The 19773-nt window shown below is 38.2% G+C and overlaps 1 protein-coding gene across 2 annotated transcripts in view; it reads right to left on the bottom strand.

Moving 5' to 3' along the window:
• Window positions 1–19773, bottom strand: part of MAP3K5 (mitogen-activated protein kinase kinase kinase 5) — a 159124-nt gene that overhangs the window by 85120 nt on the left and 54231 nt on the right. Inside the window, exons 3-7 of one of the 2 annotated variants that reach the window (XM_079780408.1) lie at window positions 14551–14574; window positions 8286–8479; window positions 7349–7517; window positions 5963–6069; window positions 4271–4441 (exon numbers count right to left, since the gene is read on the bottom strand). In XM_079780408.1, coding sequence (XP_079636534.1) covers window positions 4271–4441; window positions 5963–6069; window positions 7349–7517; window positions 8286–8479; window positions 14551–14574 — 665 coding nt within the window. The remainder of the gene's footprint in view (window positions 1–4270; window positions 4442–5962; window positions 6070–7348; window positions 7518–8285; window positions 8480–14550; window positions 14575–19773) is intronic. The other variant, XM_079780409.1, reaches the window with a different exon arrangement.

The following is a 19773-nucleotide window of genomic DNA, read 5'->3' on the forward strand; positions in this document are numbered from 1 at the left end:
CAGGCAAACTTCAGAAAACCTAAACCATAAACTTTTTTCGTATTTTCTATTTTTTGCACAACTCACCCTCTCTTCCAGATAAGACTCAACAATGAAAGTTTGTTCTAACATATTACAGTTCTGCAAACTTTAAACATCTAAGCTATAAACATTTTTCTTAATTTTCTATTTTTGCCTTCTGAGCCCCAGACCTGCATTAGAGGGTCATCTAGAAGTAAAAGGGTGCCTTGGCACAGTACTTGTCCCAAATACAATGCTCGGCGTGTAAGACTTTCTCCCTCTAACATAAGAGAGGGACATTGAACTCGGTAATGATGTTAGAAAGGGGAACTGCCAGAAAGACCCTATGAGCCTTTGTGAGCACAACTGCTTGGGACTGTTTCTCTATGTTGAAGATCTTATCCTTAAACTTCCTGTGGTCAGTAGACTGCTGTCTGTTCAAGCCAACAGAAAATGAGTCAGGCCATGGAGAGTGTCAGTGGGAAGAGCCTGCCATGACATCCCACTCCTTATCCCAACATCAGTATTTGACAAGTGGAAACCCAGAGGCTCAAAAAAGGTCAGTTGAAACATCCCTTTGGGACCCATGACTCAGGAAATGTGGTATCCAGGGTAAGTATGGCCAGGAAGCCTAATAACCTCAATGATGCCCTTTGTGTCAGCACCTTGACAAGGTGCTTTTACTTCTCAGCTCTAAAAGAAATGGAGCTTGGGGACAATGCCAACACACCAACACGAATGAGTGGGTTTGCAGTACTGCGGGAGTTGGATCAAAACTCTAAGAAACACCGAAGTAGCTTTTCAGTGAGAGGGCGTGGAAAAAAACACCCATGCTAAAATGGAGGGAGACCTTCTTAGCAACCATTAGGGCAAAGGATATAATGACAATAGTGGCAGGTTATAGATAAGTAACCTACAGTAAAAGTGACATTCTTATGTTACTCAATAATCAGTGAGTGACACACACAAGATCAATATAAGATTAACTCCTAAGGACCCTCCCATTAGAAGGCTTTGAGCTCTAACAGTCTTCCCTGTTCTTCCTAGAAAATTAGTGGATACCTTAAAATGGAATAGAAATCTGACATCTTCAATTTGACCTGAAAACCTTGAACATAGAGCTCCTTTGAGAGACCATTAATGTTCCTAAGATAAATGGGAACCATAAAAAAGGAGCCAGAATCTGGAAGTATAGAAAGCTAAAACAAAAGTACAACCAGAAAAAGATTGTGCCTTACCTAAACTTTATGTGACCTTGAAAGCTCTCTTTAGTATAGATCGTTTGGTTTTCAAATGGAGAAACACTTCTATTTTATTCCTGTGCACAATGCTCACTAACTTCATAAGAGATGTTTTCCATTTAAATTCACTGACCATGAAGATCAGGCCTCTAAAGATTACCTCTGCATTTCATTATCACTACCATATCAAAGCATTTATATTGGCACAGTACTGCAAATATAAGGTTCTAATCCCCCTACAATTAAGAACTTTCTTAAAGTGTAAATCTTCCGGCAATGGACTGCATAGTAACATTCCTCTTTTGTAAGAAGAAAATTTGTTAAGAGAAAATGTAAAACTCTCTGGGTTGTAGTAAAAATTTATTATACAAATGTAAATGTCCAAACCGAAGCTTTCCACAAGGATCTAAGAAAATCCTGTCCCTAAATTTGTCCTCTCTGATTATAACCCATTATCCTAATTTCAGCTCCCCATTAAACTGCTGAAATGATAAAAGACTTTAAAAGTTAAGATTTCTGTTTCATAACTTTAAAAATTTTATGGCTATAATGGAGGAACTCCTGAAGTATGTCAACCTCCTTTAATATGTTCTTTAATTAGGGGATATTTTAGGAATGCTTTAGGAATACTAAGAGGTACAAAAGAATAATATAAGAAACACCCTCACATACCCATCACTCAGCCTCAGAAGTAAAATGTCTTAAATATTCTTGCAGCTGCATGTAAATCACTCCATGATCCTTTTCCACTCCTTCCCCACTGGTAACTAATCTACTGAACTGGGAATTTATGATGTGAATTCATGCATATACACTTTTCTTAGGTGTGTACGATTGTTTTTAAAGTTTCTATAAATTATATTGTACTTTATGCATCCTTCCATTTGCTTATTTTGCTCAACATATTTTATATATATAACATATTTTATGATGCCACTTTTATGGAGAGAAACTTGAAGACTTCCCTTAGGGTAAATAACCAGGAGTAGATCGCTAGATTCTAGGGTAGGCTACCTGTCAATTTCCTTGATAACGCCAAAATCTTTTAGTGGTCATAAAAATTTCTATCACAACCAGGAGAGGATTAGGACTCCCATTTCTCTAACATCTTTGCCAACGATTGGCATTGTCAGGCTTAAAAACTTATGCTATATAAACAGTATAAAATGGTATATCATTGTTTTAGCTTGCAGGTAAAGCATCTTTTTTATATGTTTTAAAAATGTTTATTGGTCATTTGTGATTCTGCTTTTGTGTATGGCCTGTTCATAGCCCATGCCCATTTATAATATTTTTATTAAATATTTTAGGAATTATTTATATATACACTGAGTGGCCAGATTTTGATCTCCGAACACATAATAATCTGGTCACTCAGTGTATATTCTATATAATAAAAGGCTAATATGCAAATTGCCCCCTCTACCAGAAGTTCGACCAGCAGGCAGGCCGGCCAACTGCCCATGTCCCCTCCACCTGGCCTGGCTGGACCCCACGAATTCATGCACCGGGCCTCTAATACACACACACACACACACACACACACACACACACACTGAGTGGCCCGATTATTATGCGTTCAGAGATCATAATAATCTGGCCACTCAGTGTATACAGAATATATTGGTAACATGCATTGCTCCCTATCTGGGGTTTATTTTTTCACTTCATTGATATTTCTATTTTTAGTCATATATTTACCATTTCCAGTGCTCTACCTACATATCCAACTTTCCATCTGGTATCACTTCCCTTCAATCTAAAGATTTTCCTTTAAACATTTCTTGTAGTAAAGGTCTGCAGGCAACAAATTATCTCAGTGGTTGTTGTTTTTTAATTTAGAAAAGTCTTTATTTCACCTCATTTTTGAAAGCATTATCACTGGATACAGAATTCTTGGTTGACTGGTGTTTTTTTCTTTAAGCACTTTAAAGATGCTATTCCATTGTCTTTTGGTTTCCTTCTGATGAGAAGTCAGGAAGTACTCTTTCCCCTGTATACAATGTATCTTTTTACCTAAGTTGTATTTATGATATTTTCTTTGATTTTTCTCAGCAATTCTACTTATGATGTGATAAGGGATGCTTTTCCTTGCATTTATGCTGCTTGGATTTTGCCCAGCTTCCTAGATCTGTAGGCTGTTTTGTTGTTTGTTTTGTCAGATTTGGATAATATTTGGCCATTAATTTTTCAAAAAAATTTTCTGCTATATCACTTCTCTCTTCAGACTCTAATCAACAGTATATTACACTGTTCAATGCTATTCCACAGGGCACTGATACTTGATTTCCTTCTCAATTATTTTCTTTCCTCTGCTTGAATCTGAATGCTTTCTAATAATTTATTTTCAAGTTTATTTATCCTCTTATATTGTGTCCTACCTGCTATTGATCCCATCTGATGAAATTTTGACTTTAGTTCTAAAATTTCCATTTGGTTCTTTTCTAGTTTACATATATCTCTGATAATTCTTCATATTTTCACCCACAATATCCATCTTTTCCAGTAGTCTTTATAATTACATCTATATAGTAGGTCTTGTTATCTGGTAGAATAAGTCCCTCCATGTTGTTCTCCAAAATTGCTTTGCCTATTTTTGGTCCTTTATTTTTCAAATATTTTTTAGAATAAATTTGTCAAATTACATAAAAAAAACCGCTGAGGATAATTTACGTCTTTAAAGTATCACGTTTTCTCATCCACAAATGCGGTATATTTTCCCATTCATTCAGTTCTTCTTTCATATTCTTAATAAACTTTTATAAATTTTCTAGAAAATTATGTTTCTGTCATTATATTATATATAAAATATCTTTAAAAAATTATATTAAAAATATCTTTTCATCTAATGTACCCCAATTTACTCTGCCATATTAAATGAATTTCATCAAACTTGTTTACTAAAGCTATAAATTCTAAGGTTTATTTCATAACACATAATCTAAATAATAATAGTAATTTAACTCTTCAATTTGCAAACAATTTTTTTATGTCATACGTTTGTCATTCATCTTAACCTCCGTACTCACCAAAATGCTCCATTGTCTCTACTTTCAGTGTCCATGAAATTAGAGTCCAAAAATATGTCTTTGTAGATTCGACCAACTAGGCAATACATATCTGAAGCTACTTGCCCTTCACTTTGCACCAGGGGAATCATAATATCAAGAGCTTTTGCTCTATCTCCAGGGAGATTTCTCCTAAGGTAGGGGGAGAAAAAAATCCTTGTTTCAATACAGAGTAGGTTAATTATCTTTTTAAAAAATATTTTTATTGATTCCAGAGAGGAAGGGAGAGGGAGAGATGGAAACATTGATGATGAGAGAGAATCATTGATCGGCTGCTTCTTGCATGCCTCACACTGGGGATTGAGCCCACAACCCAGGCATGTGCCCTTGACCAGAATTGAACCTGGGACCCTTCAGTCTGCAGGCCAACACTCTATCCACTAAGTCAAACCAGGTAAGTCAATTATCTTTTTAAAATTCTAATATATTGATTCATACTAGGCAGAATAAAAACAATTAGACTTTGAGAGTCCTCTGTAAGCCTCTGTCCCAACCCTTTTTGTTTTTTAATCCTACTGCTTGTCTCCTGGGTCTAACAAGGAACTCTCTTGAATTGCTTTCCTGATAACGGTGATGGTTTGTTCTTACCTATCCATAGTCCTTCCAATTTCCCTGCAGTCTATATGCAGGTTCAAGCTGGAGAAGTGAGATTAGGTGAGATTAGGAATGCAGTTTGTGGCCCCAAATGGGGCAGAGTCAACTAATCCAAACAGGGACAAAACCCTGACTTTAGGTTTTAATGGCTTTTGCTCCAAAACACCGAGCAAAGTAATTCACAGACAATACCAACAAATCAACTTTAACCCAAGGATTGCCTGATTTCTATGTGTGACCAATCAATTATTTAAAAAGCTGCTTTGTGTAGCTCGTTCTAAAATAGCAAGTATGTATGATGTGTGCCATGATGGGGACAGAAGGGAGAGGGGCAGGACTAGGAGCAGCAGTATTAGTCCTGGACCTAGAAGATTCATGGACACATGACCTATGATTATAATTAGGTGTGTCCAGAGCAGTCCTAGTGAAAATGTTATCTGGTTCAGAATATGTTCACCTAGACATAACTACCTTTAAACCTATTTTAGTCAATTTTTAAAAAATATATGTTTTTATTGACTACAGAAAGGAAGGGAGAAGGAGAGAGACAGAAACATCAATGATGAGAGAGAATCATTGATCGGCTGCTGCCTGCACGCCCTACATTGGGGATCAAGCCTGCAACCTGGGCATGTGCCCTGACCAGGAATAAAACCATGACTTCCTGGTTTATAGGTCACCACTCAACCACTGAGCCATGCCAGCCGGGCCTATTTTAGTCAATTTTTGCATGAATAACCACTTGGTATTGAGTATATTTGCTTAAAGATAATATGATATTCATATAATTTAAAAAATTCTAAAACCTGTAAATAGCAGATACAAACTTATAAGGATTTTATTATAAAAAGATTGCGAATCTTCTATTACTAACAAAAAATCATAAAATAATCAAAACGCATGCTTCCTATATTTTACATGGTTCAAGTGGAAATATTAATATTGCATTCTAATAGGGAGTGGTTGTAGGGCTAAAGCAAAAACATATACCCTATAAAGTATATACAGGTTAAAAAATAATATGTTAGCACACTGTGAACAGGAAATTTTTCTTCTTACCTATTCAGTGCAAATGCATAATGAAACTTCACATGATGATGGGAGGCCAAATCAAAGGTTGGCAGCTTTTCTAAAGTCTCTACCAGCTTCACAATAGAATCATATTCCTTTAAACAAGAGAAGAACGGCATAGAATTAAACCAGTAGGAGAAAGTTCTGACAATGATATGCTTTTTGACAACCAGCTATCTTAATCTGAGTAGGGCATTGAAAAAAGAACTAAAATCCAAGGAATACATTGAAAAAGCTACAATCAAGAAGAAACTTTTTTTTTTAAAAAAATTAGGGTTTTGATTATATAGATTAAAACATTAGAAATACAGTTACCACATCTAACCAGCAAAACAATAAACTATCTAGCATGATAATGTTATTCTGACTTAATAAGGTTGTACTTCTCCATGGAGCCAGACTCCTGGCATGCAGTGTCCTATCAATTACTTTAGGGAAATAATTTCCAAAATATCAAGAACATGGAGCAACTGATTGAACTTCTGTTATCATCAACAAAACAACTTTATTTCAACATGAATAAGCTACTCTAGTCATAGGACCCTAAGTGCCACACTTCGTCACTTGGACAAATCTCTGCTGTTCTTAACTCAGTCCTGAAAGGCTGAAAATAAGAAACCAGAACTCACTTAAATTTTATTGTAAAAATCTAATCGCAAATCCCCAACTCAGAGGAAGTTTCATTCTACTTATATTTTTACAATTTCAAGTCATGTCAATAAAATAGTATGGAATGTGGGTGTATTTTATATTATATATTTTAAAAGTTCTTTTTACAGGAATGTAAAAGTACAGCATAGGGAACATAGTGAACAATAATGTGATAACTATGTAGGGTGATCACATTGTAAGTTATAAAAATATCTGATCATTATGTTGTATAGCTAAAACATATTGTATGTCAACAGTAATTAAAAATTAAAAATATTTTAAAGTTATTTTTATAATTAATCAATTGCATATTTCTTCCTCCTGGTTATCAATTTTAAGCAACATAATTTTAATGGAGATATGTCCACAAAACTCTCAAAATTTTGGCTATTTACCAAAACAAAGCTTTTACTTATTGACTGGCAGGTGAACCTGAGGCTAACATAATAGAACAGATTGTCCATGGGTTAGCTATGCTTGCAAATTTTTCTTTAAGTCCCTCTGGAGTAAAAAGACCTTTATAATACAAGTCTTTCATAATCACTAGCTGTTACTCATATGAATCTATCTCGTTCATCATAAAATCTTGGGACAGAAAGCATACAAGAGTCAATAAAAAATTACATGTACTAACATGAATGACTTAGTTAACTGAAATTTGATGTTAATACTTCCATATATTTCCAATATGCTGTATGAAAAAGATTTTAAGCATCTTCTTACCTGTATATCTCTGTAGGAAAGTAACAGATTTATGACAATATCTGCTGTCAAGACTTCAATATTATCTAATCGCTGCCGAATTCTTGCCAATTCAGCTGCCAGTTCTTTACCAGTGTATAAATTACGAGCTTTCCTGATATCATTGAGTATAGATTCCCGGAAATACTGGCTGATGGGAAAACACATTTCAAAGAGTTAATACTAGAAAGAATTTCAATGAAAAGTAATAATTTTATATGAAAAAGAATGGCATTTGCATCATTGGCAGCTTTCAATTCATTAAAATGCACAGAATGAACACCTCATATAAGTAGCATTATTAAGAAATTAGAAATCCTATATTTCTATTGACACTCTGCCTTGCTTCAGGAAGAATTAAAGGTAGATATTCTATGTTAATGAATTTCCCAAGAACCTGTAATGAACCATTTAAAATGCCCAAACTTTATTTTTAGTTTTATGGTTTTGAATATAAATTATTCTAAATAAATTAAGGTGTGCCTATGATTTGAACATAATATAACCTTTACTTTCTGACTCAATATCATCATTTAACAATATAAATCACCCTTAAATAAAAATAAATAAGAAACCATATAATATTTAAATAAAATATAATAATGCTCTCAGCAATTTTTGCCGAGTTCTTGCTCTTACAATAAAAGTCCCTGGACATTTACTAGGATAATGTTTCTGTACTTTAATTTTTAGCTCTACTATCTCTATAACACAGCAGTCTTTTATATTTCTGATTTCAAGTTAGTCTGTGAATAAGTGAATGAAATGCAACATGTAAACTACGGGGCATCTATTTTATTCACTTAGAGGACATTATACATTTTTCCTGCTTCTTGGCTGCTGTGTACTATATCTAAGAAACATCTCATCAGATGCACAAATAAGTAAAGCAGACTAACACTTCCTTTATTAAACTGACCTGGAGCCAGCTTGTGCCACGTTCAGAAGTTGAATGAAACGATCCACCAGAGGTAAGCAGATGGGTCCCAGAAGCAGCTCGAAGTTGGACTGCATGAGCTCTGACAGCCCCTTCATGAAGCTACAGTCACAGCAGTAGACCTTGTTGTGCGGAGTCACCATGTAGGGGACGAACGTGTAATTCCCAGTGCACATCTGAGGAGGGAGGCACCGGGAGGTGGTGAGCCAGCCTGAGGACGCCTCACTAGCGTAACCCCAAGTCTTACTTAAGTGAGCACTTTAAGTAATAATTCTGAATGTGACAGGAAAGCGAAGAGCCTCATTTTTTATGTATGACCTATGAAAAGGGAAATTTCCTCCCATTTCTTTAATTGCTTCCTTCAAGCAATGAGGACTTACAGATGATTAAAAAAACAACAACAGTATGGCACAGTTTCTATCAATCAGTTTAAATATTCACCATCTCTCAGGGCTGAGGCACATGATATATGTTGTAGGAAAAACAGTGTCATTTAAAACACGGCCTTCTGCCTTCGGGGAACTTAAAATTTAATCAGAGAGATGCAATGCAAATACAGGAAAATAAGAAGAAGTAACATTTAAGGGCTGCCAACGTGACAGAACTAAGCTACCCCCCTCCAGGTCGCTGTGTCTCCGTCATGGCTCCATTAGTCTCCCAGTTACTAAAACTAGAGACGTAGAAGTTATCCTTGATGCTTCCATTTCCTTTACCTCCCATATCCTATCAAAATCCTATTTATTCTACCTCTAAAATATATCTCATATTTGTCCATTTCCCTCCATCTTCTCGCCAGCACCAATGTCACTAACACACCGGCCTGAACCACTGTCTCCCTGCTTCCCCTCCTGCCCTCAATCTATTGCCTACCCAGCTGTCAAAGTGATCCTTTTACAACCCATATCAGATCACATCCCTCAGCTGTTTAAAGTCCTCTCCCGTGCTCCTGAGATGAAGATAAAACATATCACGTAGTACAAAGGCCTGACTATCCAAATTCTGCCTCTCTCATATATCATATGCCCAGTCCATGCTGCTCTCCTCCACTCACTCATCCTAATCTCCTGTCGGTTCCTAATGGAGCCAAGTGAGGGTACACTAGTGCAAACAAAGTGGAGCTGGGAAGAGAAAAGGCAAAAAGCACACTGGGCACTCCTGAGTGATAAGCAAGTCTGACCAGTGCTTAGGGCCCAGGGAAGGGGAGTGAAGGCAAAGCTGAGGATTTTAATTTATTATTATTTTTAAAAATATATTTTTATTGGCCCTGACCGGGTTGGCTCAGTGGCTGGAGCGTTGGCCTGCGGACTCAAGGGTCCCAGGTTCGATTCCGGTCAAGGGCGTGTACCTTGGTTGTGGGCACATAACCAGTGGGGAGTGTGCAGGAGGCGGCTGATCGATGTTTCTCTCTCATCGATGTTTCTAACTCTCTATCCCTCTCCCTTCCTCTCTGTAAAAAATCAATAAAATATATTTAAAAATTACATATATATATATATATATATATATATGTGTGTGTGTGTGTGTGTGTGTGTGTGTGTGTGTATATATATATATATATATATATATATATATATATATATTTACAGAGCCAAAGCTGAGGATTTTAAATTACATATGCTGGGCAGGGAGAATCATGGAGGATTCAGAGCAGGAAAGGAAACACCATCAAGGCAGTGCATTCTGACAGTCTGGGCAGAAAATTAGGTAGGAAGCTACAAAGCATGACCAGACTAGCAGCAGTAGCAATGGACACATGCCCTCAATGTCAAAAAGAAAGAATCATCTAGACCTGCCAACTGGTTACAGAGATTGAGAGAGAGGGGAAGAAGGAGTCAAAGATGACTCCACAGTAAGAATTCAGAAAGCAGAACCAGACTTAAGTATGTATGGACATTCTGCACTCGGGATATCAGGCAATTAATCAAACAGAACCTGACTTCCCATTAATATACGGGAAGAAGGTCAAGAAGTTGAGGTTTGGCCCAACCAGCATGGCTCAGTAGTTGAACCTCAACCTATGAACCAGGAGGTCACGGTTTGATTCCTGGTCAGTGCACATGCCCAAGTTGTGGGCTCGATCCCCAGTGTGGGGCATGGAGGAGGCAGCCGATCAATGATTCTCTCTCATCATTGATGCTTCCATTTCTCTTTCCCTCTCCCTTTCTCTCTGAAGTCAATAAAAATATATGTATATTTTTAATGAAGCTGAGGTTTGTTTTGGGGTGGAAGGGTGAAATGTTCACTTTTAGAGAGGTTAGGATTTCAGGGGAGCAGGATACTCAAAGAGAAAATATCCAAAAGAAAGTTAGAAATACATGATTGGAACATAAAAGAGTTTCAAGCAAAAATACAAACCCAGGAGAGACCTCTAAAGGAGAAACCACAGAAAAAGAAAAAATGAAAGGACTGAAAATTAGAATGAGTATGTGGAAAACTCTATTTAACACTATTCCAGGGAGCATAGGGAGTTCCTAGCCATATCAGCATTTCAGAGAACAAAACATCACTGCTCTGACCCTCAGGAATAAACTAATGAGAACAAACATTTATTTACCACTGGCATGTGCCAGGGAATGAGCGGTCACAGTCCAAAACAACCACCGAAGAAGCTGCTACTGTCTCCGTTTTACAGGTGAGGAAACAGGTAAGGCTTTGAGAGGTCACAGCTGGTCGGTGCTGTGTTTGGGACTCCAGCCAGGGACTCTTTCTCCAGAGGGTTTGCCATTATCACTAGGGGGCTGGGCACCCTCCCCAGTGTCCTTTACATGCTGGCACGCCAACCCTTTGCCTCAGGTCACCTTCCTTGAACCCTGCATGAGCCAAGTTACTGTCACATAGTAAACAGACAAGAAGTGCCAAATGCCCTAGTGGCCAGACTTAATTATTTACGAACATTTTATTCTTTTGAGGCACTGCTTGTATGTAAGGTAATGAAGCAGAAACCTGGCTTCCATTTAAAGTATCAGAAGAACTTCCAGAGGTTGACGTTTGATTTTTAAATCAAGAACACAAAGGTGTTCCTTTCTCAAGTTCTCCTTCATGCAACAATAATTGGAAGACTAGTCAGAGAGAGGGGAAATCAACATATCCTGCTTTTAAAATGTTGCCAAGATTCCATAGCATGGCCACCAATTTAATCCTTTTACCCAAGCCAGTGCCCAGGCAGAAAAGAAAGGCCGTACAGTCAGAGGCTGCTTTCCAAAGCTTAAACTATGAACAGGTTATAAAAGAGCAACAGAATCAAATGCTTCTGTTTTAGATAAGCACTATAACAAAATCACAAAAGAAAATGCTCTGAATCTTCTAAGTCACAAAAGTAGGGGGGGGGGAAGATGGAAAGACAATGAACTAGAAAAGTGATATTAGAGTTTCAGAATATTATTCTTCTGCTGATGGATCAAGTTCAGTATCCTCAGGAGTCTTAATACCACGTGCATTTGTGTATAAGACATGAAATATGACACACTGTTGTTGCAATACTGGGCATTGGGGAATAATACATCTGTGCAAAACGAATTCTGGGAGAGAATGACTATCAGATGTCTGGGTGTATGTTGAGCAGTGTAGGGGCAAAGAGAGACAAATGAGAGTCATGCAAACAGCAGAGAAAAAATAGATTCCTGAAATTGTCTTCTTCAAAACCCAAAGAATAAGGCTTCAGAATTCTTGTTCACAATACCCTGCATGCTAAGGTTTTTCTAAGTTCCTGGCCTCACTGCACTTTATTGCCTATGTTTCTGAGGCAATAAATTTTTTTCCCCAATATCCCACTGTTGTTAAAAAAAAACACAGGAGAGGCTGAGAAGCTGCAGGAGGCACAGGCATATTACTAGGGGTGCAGTGGGGAAAAAGTGTGGGGGTTGGTTGTTGTTTCTTTTTAAATATATAAACAGCTGAGAAAAGCACTTTTTCAAAATAATATGGAAACATTTCTTTCCCAAGTGGGCTCACATAGAACTTAGAAATATTATTACTGCAGTTTCTAAGTTTACAAGATTGCTACCAACCCCAGTTTGAAGTCACTAATGATCCAAAACAAAATAACAACAACTACTGTGTGCCCGGGCCAGGTGGTTCAGTTGGTTGGAGCACTGTCCCGTACAACAAGGGATTGCAGGTTCGATTCCCAGTCAGGGTACATACCTAGGTTGCATCTACGGTCCTCAGTCAGGGCACATATGGGAGGCAACCCAACCAATCAATGTTTCTCTCTCTCTCTCTCTCTCTCTCTCTCTCTCTCTCTCTCTCTCTTCTTCTTCTTCTTCTTCTTCTCTCTCTCAATAAAAACATATCATCAGGTGAGGATTTAAAAAATACACAAACCAACCACTGTGTGATCAAGAACAAAGAACAGACATCTCAGGTGCAAAAAAAAAAAAAAGCCTTTTATTAAGAAGATACTAATTCTACAATATTTAAACTGCTTTTAAAAGGACCATATTTCCTTAAATTTCAAAACATTAAGGCATAGTCATAAAATAACAATGCCAATCCCTTGAGCCCATGCTTGTTTCCATGGCTATAAAAACCTACAGCTCAAAATCTAGTCTTATTCTAATAATCTTCACTGTTTTAATTAAAATAATGCCAATTCTGTATTTAATTTCTAAAAAAACCCATAAAAATGAACATATGCATGTGTGGCAAATGAATTATGCTTCTGGGAAGAAATGCTCTCAGCATTCAAACATATTGAAATATATGCTCAAAATACTCAACTTTTGATAAGGACACCAAGCACCTAAAACAGCAGCTTACTCAAATCAATGGCAACTTGGTCATAATGTGCAATCTTCTGTCATCTTATAAGCCTGCTTCTCCACACATCCAAACCTACCATTCAGGTCTCAGGTAGCACTTGCTACCTCCTCTGAAAGACCTTCCATGACCACTTGATGCAATGGTCACCCACTCTTTAGCATGTTGCCTTATGTTAATTTTCTAATTGGTTTGCTTGCTTATTTGTTTACTGGCTTTTCCCCCTAATTAGACGCTGGAACTTCTCATTTGTTGTCTCAGAGCAGCTATGAAATGTGGTGGTTGTCACTTTCAACCTCCTTCGTGAATCCCTGTGGCACCAGCCCGAAGCTTTGCACATGGTACATGCTCAATCAATATTTGTTTAATGAAATCTGTTACACTGAATTGATGCATGAAGCAATAATTGTTCATTTCCTGTTGAATGCAGAATGAGTTCATAATGGCAACATTATTTATGCTGCAATGAGTCTCTGACCTGGTAAAATCTTAACCATAAGCTTTTACATTTCTGATCTAAGGAAAAGCTATCAATTGTACTTTTAATGTTATCATCTTAAATTGAATCATGCAGATATTTATAGTATATTATTTCTACTCTAAGTTGCAGAGATACATTCTTTAAAGTTTTCAAATACTGACTTACTTTCCAAAATGAAAAATACAACCATTGGTATAACAGGTGATTCACCTGTATGTTCTTTTTCTTCAGGCATTTAAACATTTTTAAAATTTTATTTCTATCACTGTTTAACTTTTAATTCTGTGTGGAGGATAGGAATTTTGTAGTGTTATCTCAAAAACAGATACAAGACTTGAGAACTTAAATCAATCATATTGATAAATAGATGATAAATTAGATAGAATTATGCATATATAATTATATCTATACTAGTGGCCCTGCTCACGAATCCGTGCATGAGTAGCTCACTGCAGCTTGCCTCAGCTGGCGACCCCACTCACCATCGCTCGTATCTCTCTGCTGCACGCCCTCCTGTAGCTATCCGCAGCTTGTAGCTCGCTGCCCAGTCCTCCTGCTGTTCAGTCATTACGTGATGGTGTCCCGGACCAATTTACATATTACTCTATTATAAGTGTAGATATGTGCACGTATTTATGTGTATATGTATATCTATAATTTTATATATAGCTTATATTATATATATGTAGATATACATACATGCATACACCTGTGTATATATAGTATGCTGCTTTAGTGTCATTCATAATTCCACAAAATTGGATATACTTTGCATTTTTTCAAAAATGTAATTCTGTACTTTTAAAAAAGCAAGAATCAGTGTCACCTCCCAATATTATAAATGAAATCTTACTATAAAGGAATATTTAGATAAAATAATCATATCTATATGGATATATCAGAAACTCTAAAGAGATAGAAATTAAAATTTTGTGAAGATGAAAATAACAAATTAGTTGATGGAAAAGAAAAGATAAAGTTTCTAGAAGGGTTAAGTAAAATACTCACAGTATTCTTCTGGCAAATGATTTCCTGGGGGGGAAAAAAAGTAAAGATGTCAATACAAAACTAATTAATTCAATTAATTAACTGAACTATACTTTATGGGAAATTATGTGTTAATAATTTTATTAGCAATTAGAGATTTCAGGGAGTGTAGAATAAGTTTTTGCATCTGAGACATTTATAATCTGACAGAGCAGAGTCGGGAGAGCACAAAAAACAGCACAAATATGTAAAATCCAAAAACTGAATAGAGTTTCTGATAAAAATAATTTTGGCAGAATATGTAGATGTAGAATTATTTTACCAGTCATGATCTTTTGGAAACTGTTAAAATGAGTTTGTTTTGCCTGAATAAGTACAACCTCACTGGGAGGAGACCAAGCAGCATGCTGTCTCCAGGGCAGCTGGAAATAAAGGGCATTGGCCACTTATCAAAATGGGCCAATCCACACACAGACAGTAAGGCCATCTGTCAATAAATAATCATAAACATGATTATGTATTATTCAACAAGAAACAGAATGCAATAAGCATGTTGCGGGCAGTATCCCTGTCTTTTAGGTTGAGGAATGCGATCATGCAAATAATGTGCCTGGTGCATAGAAAGCTCTTGATAAAGCTAGCTGCTATCATTATTATCCCTAGATGTTAAAGTGACTAGAATCGTGGAGGAGAATCTAGAAAAGCCTGTGGTATAAAGGCTTCACTGAGGGTGAGGAATCATAATTTAGAAAAAAGAAATAAAACAGTTTATTGGAAAAGGAGGTATGCATGTTGTCATGGAAACAACAAATGTAAGACATTTGTGAAGCCTCAAGGGTGGCTAAGAAGAGGCGCCAGGCCCTAGCCAGTTTGACTCAGTGGATAGAGCATTGGCCTGTGGACTGAAGGGTCCCAGGTTCAATTCCAGTCAAGGGCACTTGCCCCGGTTGTGGGCTCAATCCCCAGTAGGGGACGTGCGGGAGGCAGCCGGTCAATGATTCTCTCTGATCATTGATGCTTCTATCTCTCTCTCCCTCTCCCTTCCTCTCTGAAATCAATAAAAGTATATTTAAAAAAAAAGAAAATAGAAAATAAGAGAAGCCAGCTGTGGCAGGTGAGGGAAGAGCCATACAAAACTCAGGGGACCAGCCATCATTCTTCATCCAGGATCAACATGGTGGCAAGGGAAACCAATGAGGGCTTTGACTTAGAGCAGGATGTAAGACTTCTGAATGTTTAAGGATAACAGATAAGTAAACAAAAATCTATAGAGAAAGGAATTGTGCTGGGTAATTTTGAGAGCCATAAAATACATATAACTAAAAAACCTTCAATACTTCAGAATCTTGCTGACAAAAAGGGCATGTACACATTTAAAAAGAAATATCATAAGCCTAGATGCACATGCATGTGTGCACACACATGCTAAGTCAAAAGAGTATATATTAGTACATCAAGGGCTGGGGTTTCTAAGAGAAAGAAGATGTTACTAAGAATTGAGAAGATCAGCAGAGAGGGTGGAACTCAAGATGAGCCAACAAGAACAGACACAACTTCCAAAGGCAAGGCTGGGAGGTGAGGATCATAGCTAGAGGACTAAGAACAGCAAAGGCCCATTTAGGGAAGAACAAATATTATCACTGACTAAAGAAGACAGTTCATTTGGGGAAGTATAGAAAAGAAAATTAACGAAGTATTTGAAAAAGGTCTTAAATGTAATCTTTGGGCTAAAGCAGACAGTTCATTTTGGAAAGTACAAATAATAAGATTAGAAAGTCATTGAAGAGGGTTTTGAATGCCAAAATATAGTACTCTTTTCTCTGGGCATTGGGCAAAGTGTTTTTTAAGCTGAGCCATATTCATAATGAAGTTTCAACACACAGGGAATACTTTCCTAACTGCAAAGGTTGGGAACAAAATAAATGTCTATCAACTAGAAACTGGTTGAATCAACTATGATACCGCCATACAATGAACTTCAATGCAGCCAAACAAAGAATGAGGAAGTTCTTTATGTAGTGATATGGAAAGATCTCCAAGATATACTGCTACGTGAAGAGAGAGCAAAGTACAGAATGGTGGTTTTTTTAATCCTCACCCAAGGACATTTTTTCCATTGATTTTTACAGAGAGTGGAAGGGAGGGAGGGGGGGGAGTAGGAGTAGGGGAGGAAAGGAGGGAGAAACATTGATGTGAGAGAGACACATTAACTGGTTGCCTCTCACACAAGCCTACAACCTAGGTAGGTGCCCTTGACCGGGAATCACACCCACAACCTTTTGGTGCACGGGTCAATGCTCTAATCGGGGCTAGAATGGTTTTTACTCTATGCTCCTATTTATGTATAAAAGGGAGAAAAAGAAAATTCTAAGTTGTACAATCATAAAATATCTCTGGAAGGATAGACAAGAAACTAATAACATGCTTCCAATGAAGAGGGGAGCTGGCTGGCTGAAGGACAAGGAAGGAGAGTGACTTTCCCCTATACCACACATTCTTTTGCACTTTAAAATTTTTAAATGTATTACCCAGGTGAATGTATTACCCAAGAAAGACAAATAAAACGTAAACCTTGTTAAAGTTTTTAAAATATTAACTAGGTGGTTGTATTTCATATTGGAGGGGAAATGTATTTAGGTAACTATTGCAAAAGTCCAGGGACCTCACAATAAGGCCTTGGGCAATGGTGGTGCCCAGGGAATGGAAATCAAGAGACGGATGAGTGACACTGTGGGGGAAGGTTGACAGACGTTTTTCTTACAGGTCTTTCACAAGCAGCTATTGTGTGCACACAATCAAGCCCACATGCACACACACAGACACACACATGTACATGCACAGGTCTCTGAATAAACTATTATTATAAAACTAGGGGCCCAGTGCACAACATTCGTGCACTGGGGCGGGGGTCCCTCAGCCCAGCCTGTGCCCTCTCCCAGTCTGGGACCCCTCAGGGGATGTCTGCCTCAGAGGAGTCCTTAGTGCTCCTGTGGAGGCGGGAGAGGCTCCCACCACTGCCACTGCGCTCGCCAGCCATGAGCCCGGCTTCTGGTTGAGCGGCGCTCCCCCTGTGGGAGCACACTGACCACCAGGGGGCAGCTCCTGTGTTGAGTGTCTTCCCTCTGGTGGTCAGGGCGTGTCATAGCTACAGGCCATTTCGCCATTCGGTCAATTTGCATATTGGCCTTTTATTATATAGGATAAAAAGAAAAATGTTGGATAATCAACAAAGTTAGGAACACAGTATGGAGAATTTTCAAAATCTGATTTATGATACATCTCTCCAGAGCAGCAAATGACAGCCTTTCATACTGTTCTCTTGATAGGAAGATCCTCTCTCTTCCAAGTAACAAGGAAAAGCCCTTCTCTTTATGCCAAATAGCATCCCCTGTGCACAGCATAAAAAGCCCGTTTTCTGTGAAGCTGGCCTTCACTGTCTTCTATGATGCCTATCTTCCCAAAAGAAGTAGATGATGCCATATTTTGGCTGTCACTAACCCTCATACACACCTCTATGACAGCACTGCATGTACTAACTGCAAATGTTTCTTTACATGATTCCCCCATCCCACAGCGTGAGTCACCTTGGATGCCAGGGCCATGTTTTGTTCATATTTGTACCCCACTAACAGCCAAGCAAATTGAATGGCACAGAGTAGGTACTCAATAAAAACATGAATAAATAAGTTAATGAATGTATGAGATACTGGACTATGGTCTGGGTAGATATGTGTAAGTTCTGGTCTGCTCCTGAATAGCCAGGTGTCATTTCACCTCTCTGTAAAGTAACATACTGGGAGTTAGGTTGAGTGATCGCTGGTCTCTTACAACTCTGTGTTCTATCATTTGCTTTTGGCTAAAGGCCCATCACAGTCAACACTGTCCTTGTGTCACTGGAAGGAGAGATGCCTCCATGCCCTGCATGGGAGCTACTCTACCATCATCTCTCTTTTGGTGCACCAGGCACAGGAATGGAAGTGGTCGTCACAGGAGGTGACTTGTCACTTGTGGTGAGAACTGAGTGAGCTAAAGGCTCTGGTCCCTATCTATACTAATAAAAGGGTAATATGCTAATTAGACCGATGTCTTCTGGATGGACGTCCTTCTGGACATCCTTCCGGACAAAGCCATGGTGGCAGGGGCTGAGGCAGAGGCGGTTAGGGGTGATCAGGCCGGCAGGGGAGCAGTTAGGGGGTGATCAGGCTGGCAGGAAAGAGCAGTTAGGGGCAATCAGGCCGGCAGGGGAGAGCAGTTAGGGGTGATCAGACCAGCAGGGGAGAGCAGTTAGGGGTGATCAGGCAGGCAGGGGAGAATGGTTAGGGGCAATCAGGCAGGTAGGCAGAGTGGTTAGGGGCGATCAGGCAGGCAGGCAGGTGAGCAGTTAGGAGCCAGCGGTCCTGGATTGTGAGAGGGATGTCCAACTGCGGGATTGGGCCTAAACCGGCAGTTGGACATCCCCTGAGGGGTCTCAGATTGGAGAGGGTGCAGGCCAGGCTGAGGGACCCTCCCTCCCTACCCCCGTGCACAAATTTCATGCACCAGCCCTCTAGTAGAATATAACCACAGCTGCTTTGGCTTAGAGCCAATATGATATGTCTTCCTGAAGAATTACTCATTGGAGTAACAATCCTCTTACATTACTTCTTTACGTAATTTTAGGTAATGCCTGCATTATAACAATTATAAAACTGTATGAAACCATCCCTATAGGAATCTATTAAATTCTTATGAACTATTGCTTATGTCTTATAGAAGCTAATTAGATACAAATTGTTCTCTTGAAGGAGACACTCAGTTTATGATATAACTTCAAATGAGGTAACAACTGAAAAGACAAAAATAATACTATTTGTGCATTTTAACTCAGTACAAATAAATAGCAAACAAGACCTCAAAAGCTATCTACCTACTGAAGCGGATAGTGAAAGCTTAATTTGTACTAAACCCATTAAAATAAATAAAAGGAGGAAGGGGAATAAATTTGAGACACAACTGCCATATTTCACATCACTTCATGGAAGTGTCTCATCTAGGTGCCTAGAAATATAAAGTTAAATAAATATAAACTTCAGCTCCTTATCAGAGGATGTTTCTGGAGATGGACTGCCCCATTACAACTTCATAATTGTATGAAATCTTTACGGGACTTCTGCTTAGTATAGTCCTTGGCGGTACCAAAAATAACAACAACAACAAAAAAGTGTGTATTTTTTCCCCTCAATTTTCCAGTATCCTTTGATAACC

Source organism: Cnephaeus nilssonii (assembly GCF_951640355.1).
Source record: "Cnephaeus nilssonii genome assembly, chromosome: 9".
Taxonomy (NCBI): Eukaryota; Metazoa; Chordata; class Mammalia; order Chiroptera; family Vespertilionidae; genus Cnephaeus; species Cnephaeus nilssonii.